The sequence below is a fragment of the Cardiocondyla obscurior genome, linkage group LG04, assembly GCF_019399895.1.
Source record: "Cardiocondyla obscurior isolate alpha-2009 linkage group LG04, Cobs3.1, whole genome shotgun sequence".
NCBI lineage: Eukaryota > Metazoa > Arthropoda > Insecta > Hymenoptera > Formicidae > Cardiocondyla > Cardiocondyla obscurior.
In genome coordinates, this window is record NC_091867.1 from 3,225,995 (window position 1) to 3,249,666 (window position 23,672).

The 23,672-nt window shown below is 35.2% G+C and overlaps 3 protein-coding genes and 1 long non-coding RNA gene across 12 annotated transcripts in view; 2 read left to right on the forward strand and 2 right to left on the reverse strand.

Moving 5' to 3' along the window:
* On the forward strand, positions 1-6,826 carry Gyc88e (Guanylyl cyclase at 88E). 2 transcript variants are annotated; one of them, XM_070656033.1, is made up of 13 exons: positions 1-138; positions 1,670-1,861; positions 2,139-2,352; positions 2,565-2,838; positions 2,937-3,075; positions 3,204-3,345; positions 3,489-3,615; positions 3,722-3,926; positions 4,059-4,205; positions 4,288-4,420; positions 4,514-4,741; positions 4,894-5,229; positions 5,351-6,826. In XM_070656033.1, the coding sequence occupies exons 2-13, from the start codon at positions 1,694-1,696 to the stop codon at positions 5,770-5,772; spliced, it is 2,535 nt and encodes an 844-aa protein (XP_070512134.1). In that variant the 5' UTR covers positions 1-138; positions 1,670-1,693; the 3' UTR covers positions 5,773-6,826. The 2 variants fall into 2 exon arrangements, with proteins under 2 accessions (XP_070512134.1, XP_070512135.1); XM_070656034.1 differs by having other exon boundaries at positions 2,937-3,060; positions 5,351-6,172.
* Positions 41-6,347, reverse strand: LOC139102305 (uncharacterized). 2 transcript variants are annotated; one of them, XR_011545677.1, is made up of 6 exons: positions 6,236-6,347; positions 4,042-4,221; positions 2,725-2,844; positions 2,130-2,379; positions 732-855; positions 41-161 (listed from the first exon to the last, which is right to left on the reverse strand). It is a non-coding gene; the product is annotated as an uncharacterized lncRNA (long non-coding RNA). The 2 variants fall into 2 exon arrangements; XR_011545676.1 differs by lacking the exon at positions 2,725-2,844.
* Positions 6,746-10,360, forward strand: LOC139102294 (protein RER1). Its single transcript, XM_070656098.1, has 7 exons — positions 6,746-6,825; positions 6,919-6,979; positions 7,587-7,667; positions 7,818-7,922; positions 8,005-8,101; positions 8,319-8,536; positions 8,612-10,360. Exons 3-7 carry the CDS (start codon positions 7,596-7,598, stop codon positions 8,699-8,701), a joined length of 582 nt encoding a protein of 193 aa, XP_070512199.1. The 5' UTR covers positions 6,746-6,825; positions 6,919-6,979; positions 7,587-7,595; the 3' UTR covers positions 8,702-10,360.
* Dh44-r1 (Diuretic hormone 44 receptor 1) overlaps positions 10,139-23,672 on the reverse strand; it is a 22,780-nt gene continuing 9,246 nt past the window's right edge. For 4 of the 7 annotated variants that reach the window (XM_070656059.1, XM_070656060.1, XM_070656062.1 and 1 more), the window contains 9 exons: positions 16,793-16,979; positions 15,991-16,084; positions 14,620-14,713; positions 14,268-14,348; positions 14,068-14,156; positions 13,296-13,415; positions 12,344-12,529; positions 11,973-12,127; positions 10,139-11,537 (listed from right to left, as the gene is read on the reverse strand). In XM_070656059.1, the coding sequence (XP_070512160.1) occupies positions 11,396-11,537; positions 11,973-12,127; positions 12,344-12,529; positions 13,296-13,415; positions 14,068-14,156; positions 14,268-14,348; positions 14,620-14,713; positions 15,991-16,084; positions 16,793-16,979 (1,148 nt within the window). In that variant the 3' untranslated portion in view covers positions 10,139-11,395. Of the gene's footprint in view, positions 11,715-11,972; positions 12,128-12,343; positions 12,530-13,295; positions 13,416-14,067; positions 14,157-14,267; positions 14,349-14,619; positions 14,714-15,990; positions 16,085-16,792; positions 16,980-23,672 lie in introns of all 7 variants that reach the window. The other 3 variants (XM_070656063.1, XM_070656065.1, XM_070656064.1) reach the window with 3 other exon arrangements.

Below are 23,672 nucleotides of genomic sequence, written 5' to 3' on the forward strand. Positions count from 1 at the left end.
GAAGATAGGTGCTCCATCCTGAACTGAACGCCTGAACTCCTTTTCGTCTTTCCATGCGTTGACTCCGCGGCCAGCAGCATCTTCAGTGGACGGACGACGGACTTGCAAGAGGGTGCACTGTTGATCAGCTTGGGCAAAGTGAGTTCACTCTATCGTGACACCTGTTTATTGATGAGTAAAAATATTAACAAAGTGATCATGCATTTATGATAATTGAATAGCTGGCGAGCAATAGTTGCACGATAGACGATACATTCTGCACATGTCTGTTATTTGTTACGTACTCACGTGGGTGTGCAAGGAAATAAATACTACCACGTGCAACTGTTGCTCTTTTATTAAACTGTATATACACACATATATATTCAGTGCGCAAGCAATTAATTAAACTTCCTATCTCAAATTAATTACACGATACAGCAATAAAATATATTCTGAAGGATAGAATAGAGAAATATTGATAGCTTATACGTGAAAGTGTTCTAACAAAAAAAAAATTATTAATTAAAAATATCTTGATACGTTTTACTGAGATGCTGTGCTAATAATTTTTTAATCTTCAAAATGTAATGTCGGCCTCGTACAAAAGTGTAATCTCGAGCGGTCAAAAAAAAAAAGTCGGAATAACTTGGATATATTTGAAAACTTATACCCTTTAGATAGAATATAAGATCGGCGAGTGTTTATTTCAGGGTATTTTTCTAGCGGCTTTACGCTCTTGCGAAAGTTACCTCATATAAATAGAAGCGCAGATGCCCGATGCACAAGTTCCATGAGATCTGTCCTATACGATATCAATGGAATAAGTGGACTTGATTTGCACGATTCATCAATTTCCTTTAGACGTGCGAGTGTCTGTAAAAAGACAATATAAAATAAAATTCATTAAAAAAAATTGCATATCTGCATACGTCTATAAGATATTCATATTTTACAACGGGGTATAAATCGAAATGAGGAATATGTAAAAGTTATCGATTTTCCGTTTTTTTAAATATATTTTTTAATGGTAATAAAACTCATGTGCGGCTGAAGGGATCTGTTTACTCAAAATGGAGCAAGCTAGAGAGATGGAGCTAAAAAAATCAAAGTCTTTATCTTATTCAACACCACGATATCATCAGATCCTTGAAAACAAGGACATCTTATATCTTTTTTATCGTGCGGTTAAAAAAAAAATTTCTCTTTCTCCTAAACGCACATATGATATTCTCCAATTCTCCAAATAGTATAATATTCGTGATACAACGTAATAAAATCATTTTTATGATTTTGCTATCTACGGTTACGTTTAAGACAATTATAATTGAAATCGTCTGCTTCGAATCGAGAAATATGTTTTCGGCACGCGAGCCAAAGCCCAAACTTATTGATATTGTTGAAACGTCTTAAATAAATCAACGGCGCACTCACGTATGTCATCGATGAGCCGACATACGTGAGTGAAATTATGAACGATCTAATAATAATCGTCCTCTTATCCATATGTTGATTTGAATTCAAGGGACCAATCCCACTACATGCAGACCTTACCCTTTTAGGGGAGTAATCATCCTTTGAGCGAGGTCAATAATCATAGTGAATAAAAATTTGCAAGATACTGAAAATTAAGAAAAAAAATCTCGTGCGACGTTGCATTAATAAAAAATTGTTTGTGTTACTTTGGCAGGTTTGACAGAATTGTGAAATAAACATGTACGGTCTAATCTTGGAGAACCTGGCCGAATACATAAGGCAGGTTTACGGTGAAGATAGATGGGAGGAGATCCGTAGACAGGCGTCCGTAGATCAGCCGAGCTTTAGCGTTCATCAAGTCTATCCGGAAAATCTGATACCCAGATTAGCGAAAAAAGCAATTCAAGTATGTCTGAAGTATTAACTTTTTAATCAAATATATGTTTAAATAAATTTAGAATTTATAAAAAAAAAGATTGTACGTTTTGCCTTAATATGAAATATTTTTTAAATATTTAGTTATAAATTTTCAGCCGCTATAAAAACATAAAGACTGGATACTTAAATGCAGAATATATCATATAGAGCAATTTTAATTTTAACACGTTTAAAAGAAAAAAAAAATTTTGTTTATTCGTTCAGAATAATTGTTTAAAAAATTAAAGTGTACTTACTGTACTCAGGTACTCGGCGTAACAGAAAAGGAGTTCTTCGATCAAATGGGTGTGCACTTTGTAGGATTCGTCGGACAATACGGTTATGATCGTGTACTCTCAGTGCTTGGACGACACGTAAGGGACTTTCTCAATGGTCTAGACAACCTTCATGAATACCTTAAGTTTTCTTATCCGAGAATGCGAGCGCCTTCGTTCATTTGTGAAAATGAGACCCGTCAAGGTAAGTCTTAGCTGCTTCGTGTATGTCCTGGAAAAAATTACTAAAATTAATTTTTTGCATTAATATGAATATTATTATATTTATCAAATCACGCGCAATGCCTATTACTATTATACTTCGAGAAATTTGAAGTAGAATATTAGAAGGCATTTTATGTCCACGCGCTATGTAATATTTTAGATTCTAAGTTTTAAAAACTGACGAATGTGCAGGGTTGACTCTTCACTATCGAAGCAAACGTCGAGGTTTCGTCTACTATACGATGGGTCAAATAAGGGAAGTTGCTCGACACTTCTATCACAAAGAGCTACAGATCGAGCTGGTGCATGAAGAGGTGCTTTTTGACACTGTACATGTGACCTTTCAACTTACATTCGATAATCGCGCCTTTACCCTAGCATCGCTCGCGATGACTCGTGAGGAGAAACATTTGCCAATTGGAGCGTGCGTGCTTTTTGAGATCTTTCCTTTCTGTATAGTTTTTGGGTGAGTCTTAAATTATAAATAATTAAATAAAAAATTACTGATTACAATTCAATGATTCATATGAGAAGTAATAAAATTCTTTAAAAATTATGTTACAGATCAGATATGGTTGTTAGGAGCATCGGCAATTCGCTAATGGTCATATTGCCAGATCTAGTTGGCAAGAAGATTACGTACTTCTTCGATTTGGTTCGGCCGCTTATTGCGTTTAAATTTCAATCGGTAAATTTAATAAACGTAAGAAAAAACGTAACAAAAAAAATTAAAAGTTTTATAACTCGTTGGAAATTTGCAAAGTTCTCCAATTCCAGGCAATTAGTATAATTTCAAGTCGTTTCCATACTGAATAATTTTATGTAATTTAGATATTAAACAGAACAAACAACATTTTCGAGTTGGTTACCGTCGAGCCTGTTCTTACGGAACGATTAAACGAGCGGCACAGAAACGAAATTCTCTTGAGCGACGAACTTGAAACGGTAGAAGATAAGACTTTACGATTAAAGGGTAAGCTTATATTTATCAATTTTAAATTTTAATTTAATTAATAATTATAAAAAAAAACTTGGCTGTTATACAAAATATTAATTTTTCTTTAATAAAATTATAAAACTTTTGTTTTGTTTTTTTTTTTTTTTTTTTTTTTTTAGGTCAAATGATATACATGGACAATTGGAAAATGATGATGTATCTTGGTACACCTGTCATGCCCGATCTGAACGCTTTGATAGCCACAGGCCTTTATATAAACGATCTCTCGATGCATGATTTTAGCCGGTAAACTTTTTTTTTTTAATAATTATAATTTCCACCCATAATAATAAATAATAATTAAGTTTCAACTCAAGCAATCGATCTGACTATTAATTTAACGATTTAATAGAGACCTCATGCTCGCTGGGACTCAACAATCCGTGGAGTTAAAACTGGCGTTAGATCAAGAACAGCTTAAGAGTAAAAAACTAGAGGAATCTATGAGAAAACTGGATGAAGAAATGAAGCGTACGGATGAGTTATTATACCAAATGATTCCCAAACAGGTCGCGGACCGTTTGAGAAACGGTGAAAGTCCGATTGATACTTGCGAGGTATGACTAATAAGAATAACGTGGATTGAAATTAAAATCAAATAATAATTATTAAAGCTTAAGGTATAAATACCTTTATATTGTATTAACAAAGAAAATCGTTAAACATTCTCACCTAATAAATTTTTGCAGATGTTCGACAGTGTATCAATCCTGTTCTCAGACGTGGTGACTTTTACTGAAATCTGTAGTAGGATCTCACCGATGGAGGTTGTGTCTATGTTAAACGCTATGTATTCTTTGTTTGATACTTTAACTGAACGAAATCGAGTTTACAAGGTACTCTCCAGATCTTCTGAAATATTAAGTTAGAAAAAGTAACTTTAATGACAAAATCATTACATAATTCTTTCGATTCAAGGTTGAAACTATCGGTGACGCTTACATGGTGGTCTCTGGTGCACCAGTAAAAGAAAACGATCATGCTGATCGCGTATGCGATATGGCGCTTGATATGGTTGAAGCGATAACCGATCTTAAGGATCGTTCAACAGGTGTGTGCGTTCAGTGCATTTAACTACATTTTACTATTACACGAGTTCTGTAGCACAGAATTGAGACTGCACTAAAGAGAACATAATTTTTAGGAAATCATCTTCAAATACGCGTTGGTATTCACAGTGGCGCGGTTGTGGCTGGTATCGTCGGTTTGAAGATGCCACGGTACTGCCTTTTCGGCGATTCTGTCAACACAGCAGCCCGCATGGAAGCGACAAGCCAAGCTATGCAGATACATATATCTCAATCTACTCAAGAATTGCTGTCGCCCTCGTACAAAGTTAAGGAACGTGGAGAAATTGAGGTAAAGGGAAAAGGTAAGGCCACCCTTTAATTCCGTTTTATGTTGTTTTCACGGAGATGTAAAACCTGATCTCTCTGGTCGTTAATGTATTTAATTTTAAGGCTTTATCGAGACGTGTTGAGGATAATTCTATCGTATTGCAATTCTACCGATATATTGTACCAGGCACAATGAAGACCTATTGGTTGGAAAAGCGAGAACGTCGTTCTGCCATGACTAAGGGGATCACTATACAAGAGCCTCCCCAGTGGCACAAAACCTCCGATAAAAAGGTTTCGTCAACGGGAGCGATAGGTATGATAAACACAAACATATTGGACAAATCGACTTCGGGGGACGCGCTGGCCCTACGTAGAGACTCGTCGAAGATGTCGTCCCCGACGCCGCCAGGATCCTCAGGATTCTTCTCGGAGGAGAGAAGGATATATTCGCCCATTACTTTTCAAGATGTTGCGCGACGATCAGTTGCAAATTCGCCGACGAAGAATGTCGAAGTGCGAGGTAAGATTTTCTTTCCTAAATTTTATTTTATTGCAAATTGTATTCGAAACTAACTAGGCATTATTATTATGTATTTTATATTATGTATATAAAGAAATAAATGTTTTCTGGATGGTTGCAGAATGTCGATCGAATTCTATGGGTGCGGTAGGCATCAGGAATATGCCAGACATGTTCAGTTCTCTCTTGAATGACACGGAGGAGCATTTCCGTCAGCATCGGGACAACTTGTCGCCTCGCGTGGAAAAACCATCGACAAGTTTGCACATAAGACCGGAAGTAAAGATAAATGCTACCTCATCCTCGTCCTCGCAAAGTTCCGAAGACGAGTCTAATTTATCCTTGGACTTTACGCCACAAATGCGAAAAACTAACACGGACGCGACTGCGACTGCAAGCAACAGCGGGAACGAGTGCGCGGCACCGATTAATAGCGAATGCAGCACTTCTCAGTTATTGACGCAACAGGATCAGTGCTGTCCGGGATTCATCTCAAAGACCGGGAAGATGCGTCATCAAGGAAATAACTGTATTATCGCTTAATGTGAGCATTATTGTTACGGCAACGATTATCGTACATTGTGCTTTATTTTATTTTTTTTTTTTAATTTAACGTCAAAACGCATTTACCCTCTTCGCTCTGTTCTCTCGTTTTTGTATAACAAAAAAGCAAAAATATCCTTTATTAATAAACAGGGTGTAAAAAAGAAAAAGTGTCAAAACTACGAAGTGCACGAGCGAAAGAAATGGTTCGTATTTGCCACGTTTCAATAGAAAATACTGATAAGCCCAATAAATTCTTCGACGTGATCGGGCATTGCTTTCGATTCAGCTTCGAATTCGAGGGCAAAAGTTGAATACGCGTTCCTAACCTTATTTAAAAAAAAAAAAAAACAGATAAAAATAATAAATAAAAAAAAATAAAAAAAAATGTTGCAACCGATCCACGACTGTAAATATTGCAAAAATAAAATGTTGAAAAGCTTAAAAGCGTTTCCCGACTTACCTCGACTTAATGTTCTTCGGCATTCAAGAGGGTGTGATACAATATCTATCGTACGTACGGAGCAGAAAGCTCCGATGTGCAGCCAATTTATTTGAAAAAGGAAGAGGCCCCGCCAGAACTCCGCACCAACGAGCTGCACTCGAGAGGAGCAGACGGACGACGGCGAATACACGTAGTATCCTTCACGCATACACACTTGTAGGACGCCGGCTACGTTCCGTAGAGCGCTTATACGCGGGCATTTTCCACAGTGGACGTCACTTAGATTATAGATGAATGCGCGCGTATGGTCACCGTGAAGCGCAGCGCAGCCGCTGTGTCACGTCACGTCGTGCGCTCAGTTCAGCTTACAATTAGTTATACATCGCGAGTGTAAAACTCGTGCGCTGATCTCCGTGCCGTGCGTTCCGTGTCAAGCGGTCACTGCAGTCGTCAGCAGCACTGATCCAGCACTAGCCACTTGGCACGTAGTTCGATAACGCATCCACGCCGCCTTCTCCGTTAGTTTTTCGCGCAAAAGTGCACCTATTCGGCGGATCCGGTCTGTTCCGCGCTTCGCCAGCCTGCCACATTATACGGGACGTCCAGTGGTATGTCATTGATGTTGTGACGTGTTATATTATATGTGGGTCCACATTGCGTGCACGTACACGAATATACATAATTTTTGGTTTCTTTTTAAGGAAAATATTCGACGCAAGGCGAGTGTTGCAGTGGTAAAGACGGCGCAGAAAAGTATCGCAGGTAAACAATTGCGCGGGAGTCGCCAGATCATGCGGCTTTTCGTCGTTGAAATAAGTGCGGAAAAGAGGTTAGGATTGGTTAATGTGGCCCTTGTAATCGGCCAAGTGTTAATTGCTCTGTCATCAGCGTTCGGGGACTATTTGTCTCGCAGCTGGGCGAGCCGAGACCACGAAAGTTCTAACAAGCTCTCCAGAGCCTGTTTCTGTCAATTTACTTTATCTCTGTTTAACTTACTTTTTGTTTCTTACTTATTCTGATAATGGGAATAAGATAAGCAACTTCAAATCGAGATTAAACTCAATTCGTGTTGGTGGAAGTAACCCAAGGGCAAGAAGATTTATTCTTTAAGTTTTAAACAACTAATTACATCAGCGTAATCTGTACATGTGTTCCTTTTTTCACCTGGGTGTCTACCACCACTAACTGGTGAACAAGCAAATTGCTTTGTTGAAACAACTTGATAACAATCTTCAATTCACTTTGTATTAAGAGAATTCATGATAGAACTTTGAAAAAGGAATTATTTCTTGATGTATATTGGTCATTTTTTTAACTTTGTAATAGGTTTGAAGCATTTATAATTTACAATAAAGTGTCTTGATTACAGCAAAAGAAAATGATGCAGGATGAAGACTTTGGTTCAGTGAAAAAAAACGGTTTTAGACAAGGGATAATAAGAGTATCACAGGTTAATATCAGTTTTGAATTTGTCAGATAAATAATTTATCTAATATTTAATACTTTATGTAACATGTGTTTGCAATCAGTTTGCTTTACTTTACTCTATTTTAGATGTTGAATTATGCAGCCTAAAATCTTTTTTTCTTTTATATTGCAGATATATCAAAGATACCTAGATCTATGGACTCCTCATACAATATCTCGATGGATATTTGCTTTATTCTTATTAGTACTTTTTGTTCTACGTATATATCTCTCTCAAGTATGATAGTCTTTATTAATGTACAAGTTTGACTTTTTGCAGTAACATTGTGTAATATTACAAAACACTTTTGTATTTGCAGGGATGGTATATTGTCACGTATGCCTTAGGAATTTATCACCTCAATTTATTCATAGCATTCCTCACTCCAAAAATTGATCCTGCCATGGATTTTGATGGTAACTAAGCTACATTAATATCTGTGTATTTATATCTTTATATATTTTTTCACGGTATGTGTATAATAATTATACATGAATAAATTAAAGCTGTATTAAAATGTGTTTAAAATGGAACTTGTACACTTTAAAAATACAAGCTATATGTGTATATGTTTAGTTCTTACACAACACAGAGTTGTCTACAAAATTAGTTTATCTTGAAATAAAATTATAGATGCAGATGGGCCAGAATTACCTACTAGATCAAACGAGGAATTCAGGCCATTTATTAGAAGATTACCCGAATTTAAATTTTGGTACTCAGTAACAAAATCTACAGTTGTTGCCATGCTATGTACTTTATTCGATTGCTTTAATATACCAGTATTTTGGCCAATACTCGTTATGTATTTCATAACATTGTTCTGCATTACAATGAAGCGGCAAATAAAGGTAAGAACAATATATTCTTTTTAATTAAGTTAAATTAAGATGCTTAAATTAACGCGGATTTTACTTTATTTACAGCATATGATTAGGTACAGGTATCTGCCTTTTACTCATGGCAAACCAAGATATCAGAATCATGAAGACACCTCACGATCAACGTCAAATTAAATTTAAATAAAAAGTGTATTGTGCTTGTACACAAAGGGAAAAATGTTGTAGATTTTAATTTTTCCCAGTACAGAGCATGGAATAGCAAGAAAGAAAAAAAGAGAGGAACTGAAAACATTTTTTAATGCCCTTAAACAGAAAGGATTGCCTTGTACAAGAAAGAATCGAGTCCTGAGCAAGGACTTGTAACTCTAAATCATATAACATACGGTACATAAACTGGATTATCTTAATATATTTGTATTATAAAACTTGTACAAACTATTGTTAGTTTTTATTTCATTAAAAGAAATGGAGAAAAAAAACTATGGTCACTTCTGCTATTGAAACAGCTATCAATGTAGACAAATGTAAAAAGTTTAAATACATAAAAAAGATTTCTTTATGGTTACTGGATACTTTCTATTTCGTAGTTCATTGTACATAAAAAAAAAAAAAAAAAAATATATAAATTAAATTTGATTGGTGGTAAATTACTTAAAAGTGTTACTTAAAAGTTGTATCTGTATTGTGAAATTTGTTATATATAAATATATCTAAAAAATGAAATCAAAATTATAAATAAAATTAATTTTTTTTTAATTTCTATCTATTAACCAATTTTTACTGCAATTATTAGTCATTACATGCAATATTAATAAAAAAAAAATATGTTTTATATTTTATAAGCTATTTAGAACTTTACGTACATATTACATATTCGATATTCGAGTTTTATCAATTTTAAGCATTGTTAAAAGTTATACAAATGGGAAGTATCCAATCAATATTATTTTGTGAGCATTGAAAAGTTGCAATACTAATGCAAAAAGAATTATTTTATTTTATTAGTATAATATTTTATGGAGTAATATTTTACGAACCTAATTTATTTCATATAATTCGTGATAACATAATATAAAGAATCGTGTATATGTTACTAAAACCTTTGAAAAAATTTTCTTTAACATTTTACATATTTTTTGTTGCAATAATATATATACGTAAATATTTAGTTTTAAAGAGAAAAAAAATAGGGAAAGAAAGGGAGAAATAGAAAAAATGATAGAGAAGAAAATGATTCATTATCATAAACAGTAACTAACAACTATACATTGCGAGAAATCCTACTTAATAAAACGAGAAATACACGTTTGTTTTATCCTAGAATACTTACTACAATTTTATAAATATTTCTCTAATATATTTTATCTAATTTTATTGCTAACAGCAAAATTGACATTTGTACTTTACGGAGCACATATGTATTCAAACAAAAGTTTTTTTTTCGGAAAGTAGGTATTTAAACGCAAAATATTTTTTAATAATTTTTCTACATTACATTTTCTAAATAATTGATATACTTTTATGGAATTAAACAGGAATATTTTTTTAATGTAAATTTCAATGTTTTACAAACAGAATTTAAAAAGTAAATAGATATGTGAGTGCATAATATTGAAAATGTTAAAATTGTAGCCATTTATTTTTAATTTAACGAGTTTAATGTGTACATTTTATTAATTTGTACTTTATCACTAGTGGTTCTTATTCTAGGATTAAATAGATGATCGAATAATTATGTTTTATAACTGATATGTAATAAATTTTGTGCTATATATATGTAATGTTCAGAAAAGTGAAGTTTAAAAAATACCATACAAAATTTTTATAAAGGAACACGAAATGGTCGGATTTATTTTATTGTACATAACGAAATATCTTTGTGAAATACTTATTTAGACAATTACACATATTACATCTATGTATGTTTGAAATGTAAAATTCAGAATGAGACATTCTTAAAAATCGAATTTTATATATTAACGTTAAGTTTATTACATTGTCCAAAGATTTTGCAAAGCGTGTAGTTATAAATGAACGATATGGTTTGCATTTTCACAAGTTTATGTGTGTATATGCATATTACACGCAAACCCACACTTGATACGCATATATACATACATGTGGTAAATGTTTTGTGAAGTTTTACTAAAATTTGTAGACTGTTTTGTATTTTATATGAAAGATATAATTTTATCTAAAATCTGTTCAAATTATGTGCGCAAAAAAAAAAAAAAAAAAAATCCTTAACAATTAGGTTTTTTTTTTTTACATTTTTGTGTCTTTAAGATGTGATTATGCAACAATCTTTCTTCGATGTACGTATGAAAATCTTTTAATATAAATATTTTTCATAAAATTTATAAGTAGAGGTACTTGAATAGGCATTGCAAGGTGATGCATTTGGTCACCGCTGAGTGAAAAAATAACGGTGAAGATTCACGATTTCTTTTTTTTTTTCTGTAATTGTCGTTATTTCTCATTCACAATCAGCATTCAATGTTAAAAGCCAAGCGCCACGTACGTTTTGTTACGACATTCATCCAAGTAATGCTTGCAATAACGACGACGAGAATTGTACTAAAGTCAAGCAATATTTACAATTTGCAATTTAACATGTTTTATGGACGAATCGTAATTATTTTAATTCGTCTAGTTCTTCAAGTGGTACGAGATTCTAATTTTATCTATGCATACGCAACACACACACACGTGTACACATATATCATTCTTTTAATATCATTAAAGCTATATTTAATAATGAGTGACAAAGACTACGGTCAATGTAACATTATAAATTCTTCAAAATTCTTTTCGAATTTCTTCTTTCTGTTGTATATATATATCTCTCTTTCTTTCGTGAATTTAGTCTTATTCATTAAGATCTTCCGAAATAACTCCTTTGGATTTGTCGAGGAATGTGGTTGTGGAATTCAGGCCTATCACTGTTGTAGTAGTAGTCTCACTTACCGTAGACTCCCGTTTTCGATATGGATTCGAGGGCTGGCATAGTCTGCGATTGATGACAAGAAAATAGAGAATCAAGTGGAGAATCGAGAATTGTCATATAACAATCCTGAGATGAGATTATAAATTCGCAAAATCTCTGTTACTGATGTCTATTTTATTCCGTGTAGATTAACTTTAATCCAGGTAATTTTCTTACTTTGTATCTTTCTAATTCTTCAAACTAGAAGAAAATAAAAAAGAAAGTAAAATTAAATTTAATCTGCATTGGTCGACATAGACATAAGTAAAGCAAAAGTGTAAAATAAACGAATCGATAAGTTATTCGAGGAGTTATACATTTTTTTCAATTATAATTGCAATTTTTACGTTAATCATCATGTTACATAAAAAAAAAGATTAATCTTGTCCTATATTTTATGCTATGCATTACGTGTATGTGATAATTAACATAAGGTACGCGCGCACGTGTAACGAGTACCTTATGCTCTCCGTTCTCGAACGAGGGGACCAATTGTTATAATACCTCCGGCGGGTGCCAAGATTTCGTGAGGTGCTCCATCGTGCGAAATGATGCCTAACCGTATTCTGCACTTCGGTATTGAGAAAGCAGTAAAACAATGCCACGAAAAATCCCTGAAACAAAAAAAAAAAGAAAAAGTTACGTCATCTTTATTATTTGTCACTTTTCGCTCCGAGTTCATCTCTTTCAATTATTACTCAATATATATTGCTTCATTGAAGTTATGCTACTAGAGATCGTGAAAACTTTAATTTATTATTAATAAAATTAGAACGTTTAATAATTTTTTTTTTTTTCATGTTTTTCTTTTTTTTTTTTATAACTTTTACCTGCGAAGAAAGCAGAATCGCGCGGGCATAAGAGAATGCATTTGCGACTTGGCCTTCTGTCGGTCCAGCTATGACTAGGACATACGTTACTCCTAGAAGTGGTATCAACACCAGGAGTGCTTTGCTGGCTTTTCGATATTGCTGTGTCTCCACGTTGTTGGATGACCAGAGTTTCGTTATCAGCACCTGCGTTAAACGCAATTATATCTCAATTTAGAGTTTAAAAAAAAAATTATAATATTCTATATAACTATTGCATAACTGTTCTCCCTTTCTCTCGTGCTTGTTTCAACGAAAACGAACATCTTATCATTCATGCGGCTAATTAACAAGTTTCAACAAGCTAAAAGTTCATCTCCAAGTTTCATCGTTCCGTAAGATACGTCCTGTAAGAGTAGAAGTTTCACTGTGCAATTTCGCGCTGGATGACGGTCGCGTCGGACGGTCATTTTATCGCACTTCTCCGCATGGAATCACCGTGTCAAATTACGTCAAATTGAAACATTATTCGTCACATACGCATCATTTTATTCGCTCTCTGACAACAATATCTGATACGATTCTGGTGTCGAATCATGAGCATCCATCTCGAGTATCAAAGACAAAGATAAAAGAACCAACACATGTTACAAATATCGCTTTGTAAATCGTTAATTAATTACTGACTCTCAACACTGTTAATCAGCGTCCTCGAATTTTTATTAACGAAATTAATTACAAGATTATTATCGTTCACCATTGTATTCAGATAAATGTTAAACTATTTTATAAGACTACCAGTCATTCAAATAGATAAATTAATAAGTAAAAAGCGTTGTGCATGAGAGAAATAGAGTACAGAAGTTTTTTTTTTCAGTGATTTTCTCTCAAGCAACTAAAATATATACATATATGCATACGAGTAGCGCTTGAAGAATAGTAGATTTACTACAATACATAATTGTATACTCACTCGCATAATCATAAAAAGAAAGACCATGTTCACCGTTAGGACTATTACAGCAGATGCTTGATAAAACCAATCGTACGGGTGTGGTATCATCCAGGGGCAGTGCCTCCAAAGCGCCACTTCCTGCCAACGCGACGTAATGTTTGTAATTAATGTACAGGGTTGCGATATCGATTTTTATGAGTAAACTTTGAAGCTAAAGATAGGATCAAATTTAGTTCGGTCATACAGTTCGCTCACCATGCTTCACTCATTCTTACGCATTCTCTATTTAAAGCAGCAAATATTCTCGCTACCTCTATTTTCCTTTCATTTTTACGATGCACCGTTTATAGTTCGATGGGAATAAATATAACTTCATATTAAAAAATTTTTTTATATTTAATTATCTATAAAATTTGAAAAATTTATAAGGACTCAACGCGGAAATAAATGAGTGATAATATAAAATAAAAAATACGGCAAGAGTTTACGCGGATCAAGCTAAGGTAAAAGTGTTCAATATCACTCGTGTATATTTTTTTATAAATTAATATCGTCTCGTTTTCTGCGAAGAAACGTTCTGCCTATTATCTACCCCGCGTGTCTCATGACATCCTTGTCACATGTTTGGATGCAGTACGTTAATAGGTAATCGTGACTGAAATTTTCGATCGCTGTATTTTCGATAACGCTGTCCGTTATCACTGCCTGTCACGGCCATCACTGCCGGGAAATGAAAGATTTCTCGCGCGGAAATTCGCTGGTAGAGGTAGCTTCTCGTTTAAATTCATACCTGATTAGCCTGATTCATCACGTGGCTCATGATTTTCTGATCCAGTAACTTGGCAATTCCCCACATGGCTATCACGAGCACCGGGATACCTGGGTTGATTTATCTATTAGTCTGATTACCTATTTGTTTAATCGTCATTACGTTTAACATCCTGTCGACTCGACTCGATGACTCTTTATCTTTTCCTCTCGCTCACTCACCCCAGCCGATCATTAGGCAGAGTCTCAGCTTGATATTATCGCCGGTGAATGTCTTCACGACCAGCAGGTACAAATACAGACCTGTAACACGAAACAGCGATGACAGACACGCAATAATATCTCGAGCGTATTATACTTGAAATCCTTGGCACGTGCGCGCGTGTTTCTAAATTGTAAAACGATAGTCTTAAGATAGGCAAGCGACGTTTTTGCCAAGGCCCTTGTGATCTTCTTCCTTGCGATTGTCCGGAGTAACGATATCGCTAGATACAGTGCTCGATGACGATGACGGTGACACGTAGACCTGTACACTACGCTTTGTGTTATATATTTCTTAAAAATTGTAATTCACCTTCGACAAACATCCAGAAAAAGTTTGTCAAGTGGAAATAATGAAGAAGCGAGAAGAGTGTTACGCAAGTTGGTATATCCGTTTGTGTCGATACCTGGAAATGATAAAGATCATGTTGTATTATTAAATCCCAAGAGAGAATGCTCACGTATACTAAGGATAGCTTTGATATTAATCCTATTGATCCACAAACGGAACACTATCCTGGCCGCACTTATTCTTTTGCTTATATCTCCGGATCTAGCGTATCAAGTTTAAAGCTTTCTTTTTAATCGATATACGTCAGATATTAAAAGGAAAGTGTACGTTAAAGATATTTGAAAAAGTCAAAAGAAAGCTCCGAGATTACGAGTCTATTTTATTATTATTAATATTCGTCAATCTTTGCCTGACGACTGAATTAATATTATATCGTTGTTTTGAAGATATAGAGAACTTTTTTTATTGTAAAAATATTCTATTATAAAAACGCAGCTTTTAATAGAGTACAATTTATGTGAGGAGAGTGTAAGTTGGGGTCGATTTATTGCGACTTCAAACAAGTAAGTGACACACCCTAGCGAGCCAATTGATCTGACAGATGGGAAAGCTTTTTAGCATTCTGCTCGTCTCTCTCCGTCAGACATTAATAAAGACTAACGTGTCATTGCCACGTTCCCACTATTCCCTTTTTTAAAAATTTCCTTGTTCCCCTTTTAACTTTTTTTTTTGTTTTGTGTTAATGTTGAAAAACTAAATTATTCCAAAAAAAAATTTATGTAAAAGATTATCAGTAAACGTTTCTTACTTACTAACGAATAAATTAACATATTTCAATAATAAATTTTGCGTGTTAAAAACGCTGTAAACGTAAACGACTTTATCCAAGTTAAATATTACAACAATCAAAATTCGTAAATAATTGTTCAGATCTATTTTTACGTATCTCAATTTTTTTTTCTTGTTTTTTCCTCTTCGTTCTCATTTACCCTCTCGCTCTTTATCTTCATAATAAATTAATTATAGCAGTTAAAGCGCGGTGGAATTAATATTACAATGTGCGGCGCGCGTGTCACGCAGCAACATTTCATTAAGTTTAAAATATTTTCATACGACGACGCGGTGTATAATAGATTGAAATTATTAATTATTTGAAGAATTTAAATTAAAGAGAAGGAATTTTAAAATCCAAGTCAAACGTCATTCGGTCGTCATTACGAGATCGTAAAGGATTAGTGCGTAATTAACACTTTATAAATTAACAAAGATTTGCCATAAGCGCATTTTAATAACAAGATGCGGTTGATAACGTATTAACATACACGTATGTATATCTACAGTGTAATCTCTCTCAATGAGAAATTATTTATTAAGACTTTCTACATATATTACCTGCATCACAGTAGTTAAAATCCACGTCAAATCAGCCAGGATATAAGTGAACATTAGATTCGTGTGTATGTTGTTTCTGAGACATCGCAACTCTCTATGGAAAAGAACGTGAAGCAATTAAAGTCCTGTGAGAAACTGGAAGAATATTGTATTTTCGTGGTATACAGTTAATTTAGATTAGTTAGTACGCGAGGTGCCTGGAGCGATCTCAATTAAGAAACAAATAGAAACGGCCGAGCAAAACTCAACTCGCAGAATTCAAAGTGTTAACGTTATACACCTCTTAACTCCGTTTATTCGCCTCGTGCTGTGCCGTACCGGAAATGATCACGGATAAGAAAGAAAGAAAAAAAAAAAAAAGAAAAGAAACAAAGAAAAAATACAGTAAGTTGAAGAAAATAAGAGAACGTCGGAATATCTGATATAATTTGTTCAAAGTTAGAAAAATCCGTGACCCTTTCGTTTCTTGTCTACAACTAATTGGCAGCTCAATTTATCTTTCTTTTTTCCTCCTTTCCTCGTAATTCATGCGTATAAACTTGCCTCCATGTCGTTCTTATTCAAAGTTACCAAGTTAATAAATATTTGAAAAAATAAATTAATAAAAATAAACCGGTTGTACTTAACAGGGTAAAAGAACAAAACAAGCGGAGAGTGATTAGTTTCGCGAAAATAGCGTCGAAAGGCTAAATGTCGTCAAGGAATATTGTTAATCTCACGGCTCGGTTATCTTAGAAAAAAAATAGCGGCGGCCAGCAGGCTGTAAGAAATGTCGGGTTCGCGTATCCAAGACTCGACTCACTTGTAATAGATAAATATGCAGACTGCCATTATTAGGGTGAACAAGGAGAGGCTGTAGCCGATGAAATACAACGTGGTCGTGATTTCTACTCCAGGCTCGATGGTCGGCAGCCGCACGTCGCGGCACATGGAATAATTCGAATAATTGTCCCAAGTACCATTCGGCCAGCACCAGCGACTGGCGTTTTCTGAAAGCCCAATAGATCGCAGTTAGCGTGCCGTTTCCGTTAAACGTTCTCGCGAAGAAAACTGCCATTACAGTCCTCTTTTATTCAAGTTACATCGATCGGCGAGCGAGCGCAAAGTAAAACGTTTATTGTGCGATAACAGAGGGAGGAACATTTGTAATTGCGCGTACGTTATATAAGTAATCGCGGTGCATAATATACATGTACATTCCGCACGGTTACACGTATATAAATCTTACGCGGGACGAATATCACGAGAGAAACTAATATTTTCCCTGCGCGCGAAACGTTTGCGTAGTCGTGTTTTTCAATGAACTCGGTGCAACGCGCGCTCCCTCCACGGTTTGCCGCTACCTAAATATAAATATTCGGACAATCTCGTCATATATGCGCCCGAGTGATCTCGGAGAGGAGTTCACCAGAATCCACGGTAATTTTTCAGAATCCAGGAGGTCTAGATCGCGCGAACGGGCGCGCAACTGTCGCCCGCGCTGCATTATTCACAACTCCGCGAGGAAAAACGCCGGATGAATCGATACGCGGAAAAAGAGGTCGTCCGTGCTTGAGAAACGACCGGATGTATCGCGGCAGAAGCTATCGAGTAACGGAAGCAAGAGCAACAGCGAGTGGCGTCGATGTGTCAGCCTCGGTGACACCGCACACTTTAGATACCTTCTTGCGTTTTAATGCGACCCTTCAAATTTGATGAGATAAATATCGGATGTAAAGCCGCGGATTCCTCCGCGCCTGTCGGCCCAACTGGTTCGCCGTTTTTAATGACAAGTCGACAGTGAATCACTTTTAGTTTGTAATAATGATCGACTACTTTCGTAACGACGTTTCGCTGTAGCAAGTTTGTAAAACTTATTAACGCGCTTCCATTTATCGCGTAAAGCTGCTCAAATAATAATGGGTGCCGCGAGAGAATCATGGAGTGCGTCCTGAAATTTCGTAATTATTCTTGGGGAATTAACGATATACTGACTTCGGAAGTTTCTTGTACATAATATAAACTATTAATTTGCGGTGAGAGAACTTTGTCCTAGTTTTAATTAGTATAATGTTGCTAATTCCACATGCGCGGGCGCGTATACGTGTATGCGTGCGGATTTATACAATTTCTGACTATAAATTTTACTATTATTAATTTTTAAGGTTAATATAAATGTATAAAAATTATAAATAAATGCAAATGTAGGATCGCACGTATGCGTGTGTTAAATGTTGCGTCGATCATCAAACCGCGTGACAAACGACGAGAAAAGTTTATCGGATACGTATATAGAAAGCAAGTAGCATAGAAAAATATATATGTAATAATAAGCGTACTAACTAACAAATGATTCTCGATATCGCGTGGGGATAAATAAACCTGACGTAATAATTAGACGTTGTACCGGTAATGATCGCAATCACGCGCGTGGTTAGCTCCCTAAGGATATACCAGCTACCGAGAAACTCTGTTGTGAGTAATAACTGTAATTGTTTCGCAGTAATTGAATATGTGTTGGCATATTAGCGTTGTGAAAATACTTGATCATCCCATCGAATCGTGACGTAACAGTGATATTCGTATCTCGAATTTAAAAAGAAGAGAAAATACAAAAAAAAGAAAAAATATGTGCTCTTAATGCTATTTTCCATGCAGGCGCTCGACGTCATCAAACGCCGTTATGTTACTCATTTGTTTAATGGCAATATTTAATCCGTGTGTGATCCTATCCTGTCTTAAAAAATTGGTGTAACGCGTAAATTAACTGTTAATTATTACCGCTTAAAACCGACGCTGATTAGTTTTCTCTCGCTTGGCTTGCTCCACGCCAAGCGAGAGTCAACGTCGGCTGACAAGTCGGAGATTTGAGGTTCTAGTAATTGTTCTACTAATTAAGAAAAAAGATAAGGGTGAGCGGCGTACGTGCCGCGTGCGAGCTACATTCCCCTACTACCCTCACTCTCGCTCTGTCCTTCTCCAGCGGTTGAGCGAAACGTACGTACGCAGCACGTGCTCCGTACGTATTAAAGATCTACGCACAATCGACGGGCCAGAGACACTTAATCTGGCGTGAATTACCTTCCCGGATTAATTGTGCGTACCGGCGACTACGTCTTTTTGATACAAAGTAAATTAAAATCTCGTGTACGTGTACATTAAATTTGCGTTTTTTAGCCGTAAACGAAGTATCGACGAGTAGAGTCAGACTCAAGGGAAGAGGGTTTTGATCGACCAGTCCGCGATAGATTCGGGAGATATTTATTCGTGATGTAGGAATGCGAAGCGTGAAAATCTGTCTTAACGTATTTTTATAGCTGCGTAGTGACCGAGAGTAGAGATCGGTCGCACGTGCGACGTACACATCTCACGCGGAGATCACGTAAAACGTAGGTATGTGCCGGCCGATCGGCTGTCGTGGATAAACTGTATATTAATATACAATATTAGCTGATGCGAACCTTCGCGATCGATCACGTGTACGGGTCGGGTATTTGTAACGCAGCACGTTTAATTTTCGTCATTTTTACTAATCAAATATAACTTTTTGTTTCAGATGGGATCTCTATCCAGAGGATGACTTTCGTCAAAGGAGCACCAGCCTGACATCTCCGTTGAAAAAAAGTGGAAGAAGAAGTGTCGCACGCCGAAACTATAGAGATACGAACCGCAGCCGGTTCGTCGGTCGTTTCGGGAGTGCCGCTAGTTTTCGAGCGTTTTTTTACGATTATTTTTTTACGGAAGTGCGTTCGCGAGTGTCTCGTGCGCGGAAGGATGGCTCGACACGTCCCATCTGAGAGGAGGAGCAGGTCCGGGAAGGGCATCATGCATGGGCGGAGCAACTTTTAGGTGAGACTTAATTCTTTTCTTAAATTTGTCATTTTATTAACTTTATTTTTATTTATTTTTATTAAAAAATCAAAGACAAACGTGTAATTATTTTTTGTTTAAACATTAACTGTTTTCAGCACGTCTACATTAATATTTATCATTTTATGTTACAGTCACCGGCAGAACTTTACAACTCCGCTGAAGTTCATGCAGATTGGTAAGTCATATAATTTTTTTTTTGTGGTTTGTAATATGGGTCTCTTAGAAAATAGCGCGCGCGTAGCGCGCACATGGTTTCTTCTAGTTAATTAAATAATAACTTTATCTAAATATATTCGCAAACAACATTATTGAATTGCAAAAACTTTTTAAATAAAAGCTCGGAAAACACATCTATAAATAATCGTCGAGAGCAGTAAATATTGGCAATTGCAGATAAAACTTGCAGAAATAATTTCCCCTTTTTCTCTTATCATTAGCTTGACAATAATATTCGCGAATATTTCACGGATATTTTTTCGTCGGTAATAAAATTCGTGACGACTTAAGCGAGTGGAGATTTCGAAATTGCTCGCTTTCTCTTAACTCGTGCACCTCGATCTTAATTTCCCAAGAGCACGCGGACTTACGAACCTACTCTTCATTTAATCGCTATCATCTATTCTAACGTTTCCATACGCACCGCCACTGAGATACACACCTGTGGGAGATGCTTACCAGGTGTTGACACAATTCAATAATCAATAATATGGTGCATGAATAAATTGAAGCGGACACTCTTGTTTGTAGTTATTGAGAAGTAAACGCTTCGAAAAATACCGAGCACTCGATCAATCATGATAAAATTAAATCACCCGAGAACCCTACTTTATAACAAAAAAGATGTATCTTTGAAAAACATCAACTTTTATTTTTCGTTACACTTGTATTAATAACTTTATTTTATTTTATTTTAAATACTACTGGATTAATTTTAATGCGGACAGAATCACCCCTTTCGCAGAAGGATCACTCTAGATTACAAAATATTTTACGTATTATTTTAAATTATACCAACGTTAAAAAAAAAATATATATATATACATATATCGCGCAATAATTACACAGTAATTGCAAAAATAACAAAAGAAAAAAAAATAAATAAAGATGTAACGTTCCACTCACTTATGATCACATTGATCAACAGATTAAACGTTTATCTTGTTTCAGGCTAATTTATCGGTCGAATAAATTATCGATGAAAGCAATAATTTTGCGAATAAAATGTAATATACTAAAGTGAGACTCTCACACATGATTCCCTGCTAGATATGTCATTAGCCAAGTCTGCGATTTAATTACGAGTTCATTAATAGCACACGCGCGCTTACGCCACAGATTGGTTATCTGATTGGTACCTCTTCGCTCCTCATGTTCGTCTCGCTAACAAATATCGACGCGTTCCTTTCAGACTGCACGTCTGTAGTAATGCGACACTTTGACGACGTTGAAATTCGATTAAATGTCTGTTACGCGGACTTTTAATTACCGATCTGTCCCGCCTCCTACGTACTTTTTTTAATGCACGTGTTCTCCGCTTTAACGACACTCGAAAATACCTCTAAAAATTCGAGCTTTCCACACATAATGAAAGAACGTGACGAAAGTAACTACCAGTTATCAAATTAAATGCGACCACGAAACAGACGTAGATAATCCTTTAGTCTTCAATTTAATTTAATTATTAAATTAATAATTTAAAATAAATTTAGCTTCTAGTTTTTCTATACATTACATATTTAACTTATACGTGTAACATTAAGAATTGAATAATACTGATTTAAAATAACTTTTTCTGCAAATTTTTTTTTATCCAGTGAAGTATTGCGGAGAAAAAAAATTTTTTTTAATTATTATTATTTTTTTTATTAAAAAAAATCATACACCGCGGTACTTTTTAATTTTCCCTTTTTCTATTTCTCTTTTTTCATATATATATATATATACATATATATATATCTATCTGTCTTTTTGTTGCTCTCTACTTTATAGGATAATTAATCAAAATGAATAAGCTCGTTGCATTCCTGTATTAAATGATTCATCCACCAGTGGAAAATGCAATGCGACAGAAGCAGCTGCACGAATAATACTCTTCACATACGTTCTCGCGCGTCACTTCTCTCGTCCTGTTTATTTGTCTTTCTCTTCCATCTCCCGACTCGAATGCGTGAAATGAATATTTGCGTCCAAGCTCTGTTGGAAGCACTTTACACGGAACGTACCCTGGAGCACTGTCCTTTCTCTTTCTTTTTTTTTTCTTGCACATTGGATAGGTGCACGCGCGTGTATGCGTTTGTGTGTGTGACTATGTGTATGCGCTCGCTCCTTATCCATTTCGCATTGCCAGGTACAAAAATCTGCATCATCAGTGTTAATAAGTTTGCGGAAATAAATATTACGAGGCGCCGCGAATTACACTCGTACAGTTAATGCATAATACTGCGAAAATAATAAATACAATACTCGGAGCGACGTAAGAAATGAGTTTCTTTTCCAATATGATCTTTCTTCAACTTTCTCGAGATACTTTTCTAAATGAGCACGAAATGCATTCTTCTTGCAAGTACAAGTATCTTGAACATTCTCGTGAACATTCTCGTGAAAATCCACTTCACAGAATTTCCATCTTGATTGTAATAACGCAAATGACAGAAAACTGAATCTAATGGAATTATATATATTTTTTTTCATTTTTTTTCTTTTTCCTTTCCAGTCATTTTTAAGTTTGATACGCGCAAATACTTACGCGAACGTAAAGCATCGTTATTGCGGAACATGCGCTCGCTGAGAGGCCAAGTTCCATGATCTCGTTGATACTTAACTATCGATAATGGAGTTACATCTCTACATAATGACGCATCGATTTCCCGTACCACGCTACTCCCGGCATTCATAAATGTTCACAATGTCGCGGGAATTTATGGCGTGCACATACCCTCATACTGAACTGAGTAACGTTGTTATGTGGTAATAAACATTTTCCCTGTACAGGAATGCATTGCGATTGATAGGTGACGAATAAAGAAAAAAAACTCGATTTCTAAATAAAATACGCGGCGTATCTTTACTCGAAGTGGCACTCAATTGTTTAATACTCGAATGGAAAATTATCTAGCTAATCTGATTTTGCAGCTAGTGGTTAGATCGCGCAGATTAAATATATTTCATTTCTTTTTCAGAAAAGTAAACTTTAGAATAGTCAATAAGCTTTTAGATTTTGTTTTAATTATTATTTTTAATATTTAAAATAGTTGATGTTTTCTTCAAAGCCATCCTACCGATTTGTAAATTGTACTAAATTATTTTCAATGTTGTAACGGATGCGACTAGCAAAATAACTACCGCGTATTCGATAGCTTTTTTACCGATTGAATAATAAATATTTATAAACGATGCGTTGCATTAATTACCACGCCCATTGTATTCCATCGTCGCTGTCGATCGATGCAGCTCTCTTGTCGGTCATGCGATCGTAAATATCGTGCATATACATATACCTGCCTCAAAATGACCAATCTCGAAACGAGAAACTGTAATAAACGTTCAAGCCTAGTTTATTCGTATTCCAAATTTTTTTTTTTTCTCTCTCTTTCTCTCTCTTATTTCTTTTTTCTCTTTCAATGTTTTTTCCCCGAGAGAGCACAGCATTGTGATACCGGAAACTTTAAACTTGTATTCTCGAAAACGGACTACTCTCTTGGGAACTATGCAGATATAACGAGAAATGGTTTATTTTTTTTTCTTCACAATAGTTTAATGCATTAATTAAAATAATTAAAATAACTGTTTTCGATTTTACGGTTGGCTCGCACTAATCGTTTTGTGATGAA

Excerpts from the sequence above, each read along its gene's own strand:
- Gyc88e (XM_070656033.1), top strand. The coding sequence starts at position 1,694 with ATGTACGGTCTAATCTTGGAGAACCTGGCCGAATACATAAGGCAGGTT. Across the intron at positions 2,353-2,564 it reads TGAAAATGAGACCCGTCAAG|GGTTGACTCTTCACTATCGA; the intron begins GTAAGTCTTAGC and ends ACGAATGTGCAG. Across the intron at positions 4,206-4,287 it reads AACGAAATCGAGTTTACAAG|GTTGAAACTATCGGTGACGC; the intron begins GTACTCTCCAGA and ends TTTCGATTCAAG.
- LOC139102294 (XM_070656098.1), top strand. The coding sequence starts at position 7,596 with ATGATGCAGGATGAAGACTTTGGTTCAGTGAAAAAAAACGGTTTTAGA. Across the intron at positions 7,923-8,004 it reads TACGTATATATCTCTCTCAA|GGATGGTATATTGTCACGTA; the intron begins GTATGATAGTCT and ends TTGTATTTGCAG. Across the intron at positions 8,102-8,318 it reads TCCTGCCATGGATTTTGATG|ATGCAGATGGGCCAGAATTA; the intron begins GTAACTAAGCTA and ends ATAAAATTATAG.